The sequence below is a fragment of the Terrapene carolina genome, unplaced genomic scaffold, assembly GCF_002925995.2.
Source record: "Terrapene carolina triunguis isolate 2854851 unplaced genomic scaffold, T_m_triunguis-2.0 Scaffold89, whole genome shotgun sequence".
NCBI classification, from domain to species: Eukaryota; Metazoa; Chordata; order Testudines; family Emydidae; genus Terrapene; species Terrapene triunguis.
In genome coordinates, this window is record NW_020664440.1 from 27,445,411 (window position 1) to 27,458,306 (window position 12,896).

A 12,896-nucleotide genomic window follows, 5' to 3' on the forward strand; every position below is an offset into this window, starting at 1 on the left:
GAAATAATTTCAGTTTGAACTAAATGTTTTGTTTGAAATTAAATGTTTCATTTTGATTTTGAGCCTTTTAAAAAACATTTTTAATTGTTTTTTAATAAAACTGAAGGGAATTTCAAAATGAAAAGTGATGAGCTGAAAAATCAAAATGTTTTGTTTTGAAAATGTCAAAAGGAAATATTTATAATTTTTTTCAGGTTTTTTTCCTTTCATCTGAAACAATTGGTGAAACCAACAAAAATTTTGCAAAACATCTCAATGTCATTTTTTCCCACCAAAAATAGTTTTGGCTGAAAAATTTCACCCAGATCTAATCCACTTGCCTGTTGTTAACCCTCTTTGACCTGAGTGGCTAATTGAAGTTTGGAGCCCTGGGGATGCTCTATATGGGAGTAGAATAGATGAAAAATCTGGTGATATCTTTGATGCAATCTTCTTTCTTTACAAGGAATGTACAAAGTCCTGCTTCTCTGAATGCAGGAGGAACCCAAGGCAAAAGGAGTAGGCCATGTCTATGCTACAAGGACTATAGTGGGCTAACTATGGTGCCCTAGCTGTGCTGGCATAACGCTGTAGCATAGACACAGCCTACAATGACGGAAGGTGTTTTTCCATTGCTGTAGGAATACCACCTCCCCAAGCGATGGTAGTTGGGTCGACAGAAGCATTCTTCTGTCGATAGAGCTGCATCTGCACCAGGGGTTAGGTCGGCATAATTACATTGGTCGGGATGTAGATTTTTCATGACCTGAGCACCCTAGCTATGTTGATCTAAAATTTAAGCATAGACCAGCCCTCAGCTTACAGGACCAAGCTTCTTTTCAGCCAGCATCCAGAACTTCTCTCTAGGTTTCTTTCAGGGTCAAACGGTGCTTGCAAGCATTTGCTTGGATTTCTTCAGGCTGTCTGTCTGTCTCTGGTTTTGTGTTTTATATATATACACACATATATACACACACTCTCTGTCTCTGCCTCTCTCTCAAAACAATAATCAGCACAAATCCCCTCTGCCCACATAGTCCAAAATTCTTGAGTGTGTCACATAATCCTTTTTGTTTTAGGTAGGGGATTGTGATTAATTTGCCCACACATTTATGTTAATTGAAGTGTGTGTTCACACCCATCAATCTCAATAAGGTTTTAACTCAATCCATAACAAGGTTTCACCCAGCTCCTAATGTTATTTATTGGTAACACCAAGAGGACTCCATCAAGACTGGGACTCTGTGCTACAGGTTTTACAAATACATATTAAGAAGCAATCACTGCCCTGAAGCTTGACTCAAATGTGTACAGTATTATTAGAGAGACAAGGATGAGGTAATATCTTTTATCGGACCAACTTCTGCTGGTGAAAGGCACTATTGCTCAAGCTCCATAGAGCTCTTCTTCAGAAGTTGGTCCAATAAAAGATATTACCTCACCCACCTTGTCTCTCTCATATGCTGGACTCAACAGCTTCAACAATACTGCATACAATACTATTAGGCTAGGTCTACACTACGGGGGGGCGGGGGTGTCGACCTAAGATACGCAACTTCAGCTACGTGAATAGCGTAGCTGAAGTTGCGTATTTTAGGTCGACTTACCTGGCTGTGAGGACGGCGGCGAGTCGACCGCTGCCGCGCCGCCGTCGACTCCGCTTCTGCCTCTTGCCACGGTGGAGTTCCGGAGTCGACGGCAGAGCCATTGGGGATCGATTTTATTGCGTCTTCACTAGACGCGATAAGTCGATCTCCAATAGATCGATTGCTATCCGCCGATCCGGCGGGTAGTGAAGACGTGCCCTTAGTCACTTTCGGAACATGTTACTCACAAAGACCCTCTTACACAATACATGCACGTTGCCTCCTCTTACAGGTACCTGCTTGTGGATTTGAAATGCATTTCCCCTGGTAGCTGCAACAGTCTTAATTTTATATAATATTAGCAAACAACTCGGTACCTCACTAAATCACTCAGACAACTGTACCCAAATGCGATAACTATCCCTTTAGTTTTGGTGTCCGGAGAGTAGTCTATTCCAGGTACAGTGGGCTTCTCTATAGGCCTGATCCAAAGAATTTCTGTGCATCTGCAGCTCCCAGAGAAGTCAATGGTTTGCCCAATTTAAAAAAAAAAAAGTCTCCGAATCTTGGCTTACCCAGTGACCTCTTTGAAGTTGAGTAAATAATTTAACCTCTCTGTGCCCAGTTTCCCCATCTGTAAATTTGGTTAATACTGACTGGGCCTACCTCTTAGCGGGAGTGTGAGGTTTAATCAAATAATATTTGTGAAGTGCTTTGAGATCCTGGATGGAAGTCGCTATGTAACATAAGTGCTAATTATGATGATTACAAATGTTTTTTTTATTCCATGTAGAATCTAGAAAGGTACCAGCCTTTCATAGCATGTTTGTACTCTGCTTCTGTTGTGTAGCCATAGGGAGTGAAAAGGAATTTCAGTGCAGTGCATCACAAGCTGTAGTATTTCCCCAAAGTCTGATCTGTCATTCTAACCCACATGAATTTTTTGTTTTAGACATATTTTAGTTATAGATGTGGATATACCAGGCAGTATTCTTTGTGGACTCACAATGAAGAATGTCCATATCCAGTAGCATATCATACCTGTGGCTGAGTAGCCATTTCACTTCACTCCATTATGTGTTGCCAAAACAATCTTGGCAGTGGAATTTGTTACATTGTTTGTGTGTTTGGTGTTTTGTAGAATCTCATCTCTCCAGTCCATTGCTATGAACTGTGGTTCTGGAACAAAGCTCTGGCTCAAAAATAATGAGACGGTAAATCACCAGAGTGAGAGTTAATGGCCACAGCAATTAGTCTGGGCCCAGCTCCATATGCTCAGCAATATCGACCGACGCTCCCTTCTGTCCCTGCTATTACGTCTGCTTCGCCAAACAACACAACCTGCTGAAGTACATCGTTTCCAGATCAGCTGCTGGTGCCAACGTCAGCAAATCAGAGAGATCACCAAACCCCATGCTCGTCCACTGACAGTAATGTAAGTAAAGAACCATCTGTGATCTTTTATTTAAAAAAAAAAAGAGCGAGCGAGAGAAAGTTGTAAGTGTTATGTGAAAGCTGTGAATGTTATGGGTTGGTGCCCTATTAAATGTGGTGTGCACAGTGGCAAGTCCCATCCAGCTGTAAAGTAAGATTGTGGCACTGTCTGTCCAATAAGTTTAACTTTGTAGCCTAGTAAAATAATAGAACAAACTTCTGTGACCATATGGTGACACATACGGTGTCAGAGCTGGATCCTAGAATATAATGGCATGATGCGCAAGAAGCAGAATTGTTTACAATGAACAAGCCATGCCAGACAAATTAGATGGCTCTGCATCACATGAGGATCCCCTTGCAATGGGGAAATTTTCCAGTTGTTGGACCCGCTGAATTTATAACCATGTTGTGCTTGCAGATTGAGACAAAGTAGTCTCAGTATGGCTGAGAATCTAGGCCAATATGTCTTAATGGGTGGTACTTTATACTAAGAATAACTTCAAGCATCTTATCCTTCCTTCACTGGAAGCGTCTGTAGGTTGCTAGCTTTAAACCTTACATTAAATATATAAAATGTAGCAAACAAAATCATTGTTCTCGGGCAGAAACTTGTTTTGATTTCAGCTTGTATTTGAGAGTATCTTTAGGGAATGAAGGGTCTGATCTACAATCACTAGGAAAACCGAGCTAGTGGAAACAATGACACAGTCTGTAGCGGCAGCACAATAAGGGGTTATTGCTATCATGGTATGGAACAGATGGGAAATCTTGGTTCCTTCTAAAGAGGTCTTTGAAATAATGAGTCAAGCTGCATCCTTAAAAATCCTCCAATATTCTCCGGCAATGGCCCCAAACACTGTGGTAACACTGTTGTAAGTAGTATTGAGATGGCTGATGTCCCATTAAGTTAGGAAAGATGATCTTGTGGTTAAAGCACTGGACTGGAATTCAGGAGACTAGGGTCTGCACAGGCTTCTTGAGAAATGTGGGACAAGTTACTTAATCTTTGCAACTCAGTTCCCCATGTGTAAAATGTTAATAGTGCTTCCTTCCTCCCACCCTTTGTCCTCCTTATCTGTTTAGATGGAAGTTCTCCAGCTCAGTGGTGTGGGGGGCCTTGAAACTCTATTGCTCTCAGTAATGACCATTGCTGTCAAGTAGTGCAGTATTGGGTGCATGGATGGTGCCACTCAAGGGAACACTTGCTGACAGCCGAACCCAGTAATATTGCCTGCAAAGTAAAGCCCCCTGCATAGATACACCTACAACCTTTGTGTTGCTGCTGTTCCTTGATCCTGCATTCTCCTTTATCTGCACCTTCCCTTTGCCTCCCATTTGTTTTTGAGGATGTGAGAAGCGCTCTCCTGAGTCAAGAAATGCCAATCGCCATATAGCCACCATCTGCCCTCGCTCTCTGGGACTTCCCTCTCCTCATCACTAGGGTATCCCAGGGGAAGCAGATGACACTTGCCTGCAGCCTCAGCCCAGTCCAGCTAGTTTAGCTTCCTCCAGCCGGTCAGCCAGGCCAGGCCCCGGCAGCCGTGGAGGGGATTATGTTATCAGCGCCAAGGCCAGGGATTAAGGGTGACATCCAGGAAGGCGGAGGGGGTCCCACCCTCGCCTGCTGATCGCCAGGAGCCCCCTCCTGCCATCACAGCACTGGCTGGAAGTTCCGCCAGCCATCAACGGGCAAAGAGCCACGTCTTGGAGCAAGCCGGCGTCCAAGCCCCTGCGGGGGTGGATGCCCACGGCTCTCCGGCAGGTCGGGCTGCGCTGGGGAGCTGCGTTCCCAGGCTCTCCCCTGCCTTTATCAGCCCCCCCAGTGTCAGGCCGGGGCTCGCAGCCTCTGTAGTGCCCGCTGCTGAGGAGCCGGTGTCGCGCCTGGCCCAGGCTAGATCAGCAGCAGGGCAGCTGGCTGCCTGCAAATCTCTGGCTGCCAAGCTGTCAGGGGAGCCCGGAGCGCAAAGGGGCTGGATGGAAGGAGACGATTCTCCTCCAGTCTGGGCAAGCGGCTAGCTCTGCAGATCGGGGGCAGGGGGGGAGTCTCCTCCAGGTGCCGGCCCGCTTCCCCCGGCTGCTGCTGCAGTTCGCAGGCGGCGAGGGGAAGTGAGAGCAGCGAATCTGGGGAAGGAGAAGTGAGTGTGTCTGCTGGGGGCGGGAGGGGGCGAACCCCGGCCCGGCTGAGCTCTCCAGCCGCGCCCGGGGCATTCGGGACGGAGCAGCGCGGCGGGGCTGGCAGCCGCCGCCTGTCCTGCTGCCTGGGCGGCGAATCGTTCCGCCTCCGAGGGGCGGCGGCGAACCCTGCACCTGCGGGAAGAGCTCGCCTGGCTCAACCCCAGCCCGGGCGCCAGCCATGCAAGCGGCCACCGCCTCCGGGCTGGATGTCTCGAGGACGGGCGGGCCCCGAGAGGACGGGCGCAACGCCCCGAATAACTACACAGGTAAGGGAGCCGGAGCTGCAGCAGCCCCGCCGAGCTGAGCGGGTGACTCCAGCTCGGTAGAGCCCCCCGCGCGGGCTGAGCGGTTGTGTCCGGTGCAGGGACCCTGGCTGTCGGGGCCAGGGAGTCAGCCGGGCGTTGGGGGATGCCGCTGCTGGAGAGAGGCGGCTGCTTTCCCTCTGGTTGTTGCGCTCCCGGGGAAGCGGGGAGGGTCAGAGCTGTGCGCGGGGGCACTCACATTGCTGGGGATTCACCCCGCTTGCAGGAAACAGGGAGCAGCCTCTGAGTTCAGCTTTTGGGGGTCACCTTTTCCCCAGCTGGGTTAGACTTCAGCTCCAGTGCGGTTTTGAAATACATCATAAACTTGCACTCGAAGCTGCGTGGTGGCTCCAAGGAGAGCGGCTTTTTGAATGTCAAACATTGTCAATGTGTCCGGATCCCTTGAAATGGCCTTAATTGGCACTGACTTCCTGACTGTCTGCTGTAGCCATAGCTCAGTTTGCTGGATTTGGGACTCTTAGCTCCAAGGAGGCAAGTGGTGTCAAACGGGGTCATCAGATAAGCTGGCTTCTTGCAGGTAGAGGATGAGTTGGCAAACGCACTGAAGGTTCTCATTAGCGGAATGCACCCGCATAACACAGTGTTATAAGCACAGGGCAATAATAGCCCAAGCTGTAAGGCACTGGGTATCCTAGGAGTAACTGATTCCTTTATTCTCAGGCGAGGACCACACCATGATGCAGGCTCCTTGGTCTTTTAAGAAGGGAGTTTGCAGTAATCAGCTTTGCTTCCTGTACTTTTTCAGTCAAAGCCAAAGATGAGTTACTGTTTGGGCCAATCCGAGAGGAGAGGCCTGAGTACTCAATTTGAAGGTGCATCTCTGTTTCTGTTGGCATCACCTCCTACACAAAATTCCTTCTTTCTATGCAGGTAATTATGCTGAGCTTGCACCATTGAACTCAGTGGGCATTTTGCCACTGACTTCAATGGGCGAAGGATTCATTCCTGTAAGAATTGACCCATCCCTTCTAACCAGCCACCACCATCTCGAAGTTTTTCAGATAAGTGAAAGAGTTTTAAATTAAAGAGCGTCTCTGCAAATGACTTGGCCCTAATGCAGCTGCAATTCCATGGTAATCATTTCATAATAGCCTTTTAGTGGTAGTGATGGCTGGAAAGGTTCATGTTCGTTGGTGTAATTGTATTGAAAAGCTGTCAAGACTCTATTCAGATTAAAAGCTTTGAAAAAGATAAGGTGGAATATTGACATAATATAGTTAGAAAGAAAAATGCGAGCTGCTTGCTTGGGACTTGTAAAGCATGTTCACTAGCAAGATGTTTTACAGAGCTGTGATTCCATTTACAATAATCATAGTAATAAACAATGTTGCCTTTAGAGGAAAAATTCTATTTCTAAATCTCTCTGCCTGCTATGATAGTTTTGATTAAATATTCGGTATCAACAACCATTGCCTTGGTTTGCATGAAGTTTAACAGCTTGCATACATTAGACCATAGTTTCTATTATTGGGACCCAAAGCATATCTGAATGTGTTTAAGAAAATGCTGAGCTACTGCACTGAAGTACTAATTATGGACCTGATCTTGCGGTCCTTACTCAGGGAAAAGGCCCAGTGAGTTCACTTTACTCACTTGGTTATACACTTTTGGTTATGCAGTACTGGTATGTTTGATCTGTGCAAGTATTTCGAAGAAACAAACATAACAGGAATGCACCATATTTTTAAGCCAACGCATGCAGGACAAGCTGGCTGCATTGACTATCCTTATTAAGTAGGCTGCTCTAGAAAGAATGTTATTGAACTTTAAATATAATGGAATGGAATTAAATTATGGTAAAAAGTTGGAAGTCAGTTTATTTGTGTGTGTGTGTAAATAAATCTTAGACAGTGTGGTGGGGGGTGTCTAAGAAATGCTTAGATTAATAGACATGAAATGAGAGCATCACTTTAAAGGGGAAAGGAATACATCTTCATTGTAATATCAGATTCAAAGCTCTGTTATTAAAATGAAATAATCTCCTGACAACTACAGATTGACCTGGCAGAAAATGAAAACATCTCATTTTCCTTGCACAGTGATTTAGTGGAATAGAATTCTTACATGTTGAAAAAAGATTTAAGGCACAAATTAAAGCTCCAATTCTGCAATGTAATCTGACAACATGGATCCCAGCACCTGTGCAGAGTTCCTTTAGCTTCAGTGAGGCTTGATGCTAGTGGAACCTGATGCAGGATCTGGCCCTAAAATATTTAGGGCATTTTACCATTGACTTTAATGGGAGCAGAGTTAGCCAAGTGCTGAGTGCTCTTGAAAATCCCGTCCTTTCTGTTCAGAATTCAGCTTGTCCTCAAGAATGCCACACTGCACTGATTTAATTTGCTTGGGTGGTTCTAACAGGCTATATTGGTGATCTCATTTTAGCATACTGGTAGAAATGATCAGACACGTTCAGTCCAGCATTTTTTGGTAATGCTTTACATTATGTCCACTACATATGTTTAACCATCCATTTGATTTATTAGAACCATTCATATTAAAAATAACCAAGTTTTAGGAAACATGTATTGAGAATTAAGAGCTATGTGTAAACACAGATTGTATTGCTCTGCTTTTATGCTAATAGTATTAATCATTGACTTTTGTAAAATTGTGTGGCTCTGCTCCCTTCTCCAGGAGTGTCAGGTCAGTTTGGGGGTTTTGCTTTGGGCCCACAAGTGAAACAGGGCTTGTAGGTGGCTTGTCCCGTCATGATCCTGCTCAGACCTTCTGCCAGTGCGGCCCGTGGATGAAATCCTGAACCCCCTGAAATCAATGGTAAAACTCCCATTGACTTCACTGAGCCAGTATTTCACCTCAGAAGTCTGGTTCCACCAGGGTGAATCTGGCCTTGAATTAATTAATTGCTTGGTAGCATATAACACTTACCTGCTGTAGGCTATCAAACCAGCCCATCTTATGCACTTATGGCAGGCCTCAGTAAATATTTTGAACAACAATTTTTATTTATTAATGTAGAATAACTGTGTTGACAGTAATGCATTCTGTTGCTGTAATTAATGTCTGTTTCAGGCTGGCAAACTCTGTGTGTGTGTGAGTGTGTGCACATGCACGCGTATGTGTGTGTGAGTATGTGTGTAAAAGTTGGTGAGGTGAAATCTATCCCTGGGCCAGGGTCTGGGGCTACTGAACAGTTCCGTTCCCTTCTCCGCGTGAATTTAATCTTACTTAAATACCAATTCATCGTCAAAAAAATGTTCATTGAATTAGCTGACTCTGACACAATCTTTAAATCTGCACTAGTGGTTTGGATAGTGAACCAAAAGTTAAATATCATGGACAAGTTGTCATATAATTTAGAATTATATCTTTATTTGAGACACTTAAATAATGTGGTCTCATTTTAAATTATGCAGGGATATTTGTAGGAGAAATGATATATGAAGAGTGCTGGTGACAAACTGAGTTCCCCCAGGCCAACTATTGTACTGTGCAAGATCGTTTTTCCTCTTTCATACTACTGGTGATCATTTTTCATACTGCGCAAGTAGAGTGTCTTCATTGTAAACTTCCAGACCACAAATGAGAAGCTGGTGATAATGATCTATGTAGCCAAACTCCCTCAGGCATCCCTTTTGCAGTCCATGAGAAAAGTGGTGTGACATGTCTGTTTGCATTAATATGTTAATGAGAAAAGACTAAAGAAAAGTTAAAAGATGTTCATCTGCACAGTCTAACTTCTTTTAAAAGATTTTTAACTCAAAGGGAGTTACAGCTCCTCAAAATTCCCAGCTGTGAAGTTCAAACATGCTCCACTTTCTATGATGCTACCTCCCTAGATTTCTGAGTGTAGGTTTTTCTGGCACATTATCTCACTTTGACCTAAAATAGACTCCAACATAGGGTGTTATGTTCTCCTTTGTGATAAAATGTTGGGCAGTGGGCTAAGATCCTCAAAAGGGTACTTTAAACCTGATCTATGTACGTTAGTCTGTATTATACTATTCAGTCACAAAAAAAAATGTGTATTACCAGCAGCGGGCATGGCTAGAGCCACACACCAAAGAGATCAAAGTATTGCAGAAACTGTGCTGGGGAAGATGCAGAGCACTGCACTACTAGACATTTCGGGATGGAAGAGTCTGCAGTAAAGGGCATAGTGTGTGGAAAGATGAGGCAGACTGTTCCAGGTACCTTTGCCAAAGCTGAGATGACATCTTTCCCCAACCCCATCGCTTGTGTGATTAAACATCCACAAACATGTTTACCTTTTCCATATCACTGTGGATTTTTGACAGGAACAAGTTAATGCTACTCAGAGCAGCATAAATTTATTGTTAGTATTTATACTGGTGGGCAGATATTCACTGTCCACCCCTCCGATGCCTCCCCAGTTCCTTCGCACTGCTCTGAAAAAGCATCTGGAATGCTGATGTAACTGGCTACCTGGGGAGCCTCCTAGTGGAAGGAGCCAATGTAACTGCTCAGCCCCCAGTTTGTAGTCCCTAATGTGGGTGGCATGTCAGGGTTGGGAAAGGGAGCATGGTCAGAGTGCTCCTCTGTTCTGTTGCCCCCTCAGCTGCTTGAATAGCCCGTTGGGGTCTTTTGGAGCCAAACACAGCTCAGAGCAGCCCTAAGGCTGCTGTAAGTTACACCTTGGGCTGATTGCATAGGTACAGGGAGGAGGCAGATGTAATAGTGGTTTCTTACCACCCCTGCTATGCCATGCACAGCACTGATGCAGCTGAGGATCTGGCCCTTTGTTTTTCCAGTGTGGGGTATGCACAGCTATACTTCGGCTTTGCCCTGACTCCTTGGGTGTTTCACCAGATCATTCCCTGATTTGGAGTTTGTAGTTCTTTTGTGGATCTTTTGCATGGAACCATTTAATGTTGGAGGTTAGTGTAGCAGCACCTCAAGGAAGAGACTTCAGAGCTTTTTGGAATTGCAGGCAGGTGTTGAAGTATATTGGTACCCTTATCAGTGAAAAAGCCAAGAGAACATGTGCACAGAGGTTTTATGGTTACTCTTCCTTTGTCCAGGAAGACCAAAGGTAAGCTTGTTCTTCTTCAAAGCCATGAACAACTCTGCTCTGTACAAAGACTGACAAGAGGGTCTTTGCTATTTTCCTGTGATCCCATGATGCATTTGAGTTTGTAGACTTGGGGAGAAAAAGACTCCAGGTTTCTTCTTAACTTCTATTTCCACTGGGCAAAATGTGAGACAACTTGGAATATATGGCCGGTAGTTTTTTCCATTTTTTCCCATTGAGATCAAAGTAAAATCTTTGATTATATAAGATAAAGAAGTAAAGGTTACAGTATTTCAGCTGATAGATATGTGGGTTTATCTCCTATGTGACAGAAAGGTAAAATTATTACAATTTTTGTATATGTCATAAAATCCTAGAACAGCATAAAACAGAGGTGGACAAGATTTATTAGGTTGTCCAGTCCCATCCCTGCCAATGCAAGATTGTTCCCTGCAGTATATTAGCCAGTGCTTTAGTCTGATTTAGTTTTAAATTAATTACTCAGATTATACAGGTGAACTACATCTCAACTTCTGAGTTTCAGTTAAGGATGGAGCCAATTGGTTTGGATTGAAACTGAGGTTTTAAAAATCTGAAGTCACATAGCTCTACACTTCCTGGTTTTGGTGTCACCAGGAAAATAAAATACAAAAGAACTATTGGTTTGGCTGTTCCCATCATGTCAGAACTGGGAAAGCCCTGAAATCCCAAGAGAGAGCCTGACATCACAAGATTTCTAGCCTAAGAGCTAAATCAAAGAGAACTGGATGCTTTTGGTTAAGTATCTAGTGTTAATTTCTGCTCTCCTTCCTCAGGCAAGACTCCCATTATTTTCTATATAGACTAAGGAGTACAGGATTCACCTCTTAATAGTTAGGATACATTATTTCAGTTGAACCCATTCACTCCCATGCTAATTTCAGCATGGAGACTCTAACATGTTTTTTCTCAATTGCAGTAGCTGATAAGCAACAGTTATTTTACAGATCAGTATTGGCTTTATCAACAGATAAGAATAATGCTGAAACGATTTACAGCCTTGCTGGAATACTGTCATACCTTCCATGCTTCCCTTCTTTTGTTTGCTTGTTTTTGTTAGATGACAGAGATATTTTTAAATGCATAAGCTACAAAATGCTGAACCAGTCACAAAAAGAAAGCAAGGCGCATTCACTATTGGGGCACATAAACAAAACTCCCATTGTGCAGACAAATCTCTGATACAAGTCAGTGGTAGTTTTGCCAAAGGCCCAGATTTTTAAAGGTATTTTGGTGTTGCTGAGTTCAGCATTGCAATGCCTAACTGATTTAGGAGCTTAAATTTCATTACTAAAAGGGGTTTAGGCACTTACCCAAAATCCCATTGGCTATTGGTGGGATTTAGGTTCCTAAATCAGGAGTTGCAGTGTTGCAATGCTGGGGGGAGGGATAGCTCAGTGGTTTGAGCATTGGCCTGCTAAACCCAAGGTTGTGAGTTCAATCCTTGAGAGGATCACTTAGGGATCTGGGGCAAAAATCTGTCTGGGGATTGGCCTTGCTTTGAGCAGGGGGTTGGATTAGATGACCTCCTGAGGTCCCTTCCAACTGATATTCTATGAGTGCATCAGTGCCTGAATACCTTTAAAAATCTGGGCCTAAGTGAATAAGGACTGCAGTGTTTGGCTTGTTATTGTCATTTCCTGGATATGGACTAATACTTGACTGCCATTTTAAAAACAAATGGTAGAATATCCTATTGTATTCTTCTGTTTAAACGCACAGACTTGCAGGCGATTGTATGCCACTCTTAAAGTCAACAATAAATTACTTAAACAAATCATAAGGGGAAGAGCAGTTGGGAGGGATGCAGGTCTTCAGTATCTCAAATACACATTCTGCAAGAAAGGGCAAGGGACAGCTCTGCTTTGGTACAGTAGCTCAGGACACTAGCAGCTTTGTTACAACTAATCTACAATGGTTCACTTTGCTTTTCCTTTTTATTACAGTAGTAAACAACAGTAAGCCGCTTTCAGTTCCTGTCATCTTTCACTAATCCTCATGATCAGGGAAGCCAAAACGTGCATTTATTGGATTGTACTGTGCAGCATTTGTGGCTTTTCTTCTCAGATTTGGAGATATCTCTCTTGGGATCCATTAATTCCTATTACAGGATCCAGTCCTGCAAGATGCTTAGCACCTACAACTCCTGCTAAAATCAAAGATACTCAGCACCTTGCAGAATCAAGTCCATAAGCAGATCTTGTAAAGATAAAACATTCATCCTCTATGGCTTTTAGCTCAAGTTGCTGTTCGCCTTTAAACCCTTGCACATGGTTAATTCTGTGCCAGTTAACAGTATTATTTTCTCTCTCTCTCTCACACACACACACACACACACACACACACACACACACACACACACAC

At 44.0% G+C, this 12,896-nt stretch overlaps 1 protein-coding gene across 1 annotated transcript in view; it reads left to right on the forward strand.

Moving 5' to 3' along the window:
- Positions 1 to 5,355: 5,355 nt before the first annotated feature.
- The window catches only part of SUSD3 (sushi domain containing 3), a 49,286-nt gene continuing 41,745 nt past the window's right edge, over positions 5,356 to 12,896 (forward strand). Inside the window, exon 1 of the mRNA XM_024223401.2 lies at positions 5,356 to 5,443. Coding sequence (XP_024079169.2) covers positions 5,356 to 5,443 — 88 coding nt within the window. The remainder of the gene's footprint in view (positions 5,444 to 12,896) is intronic.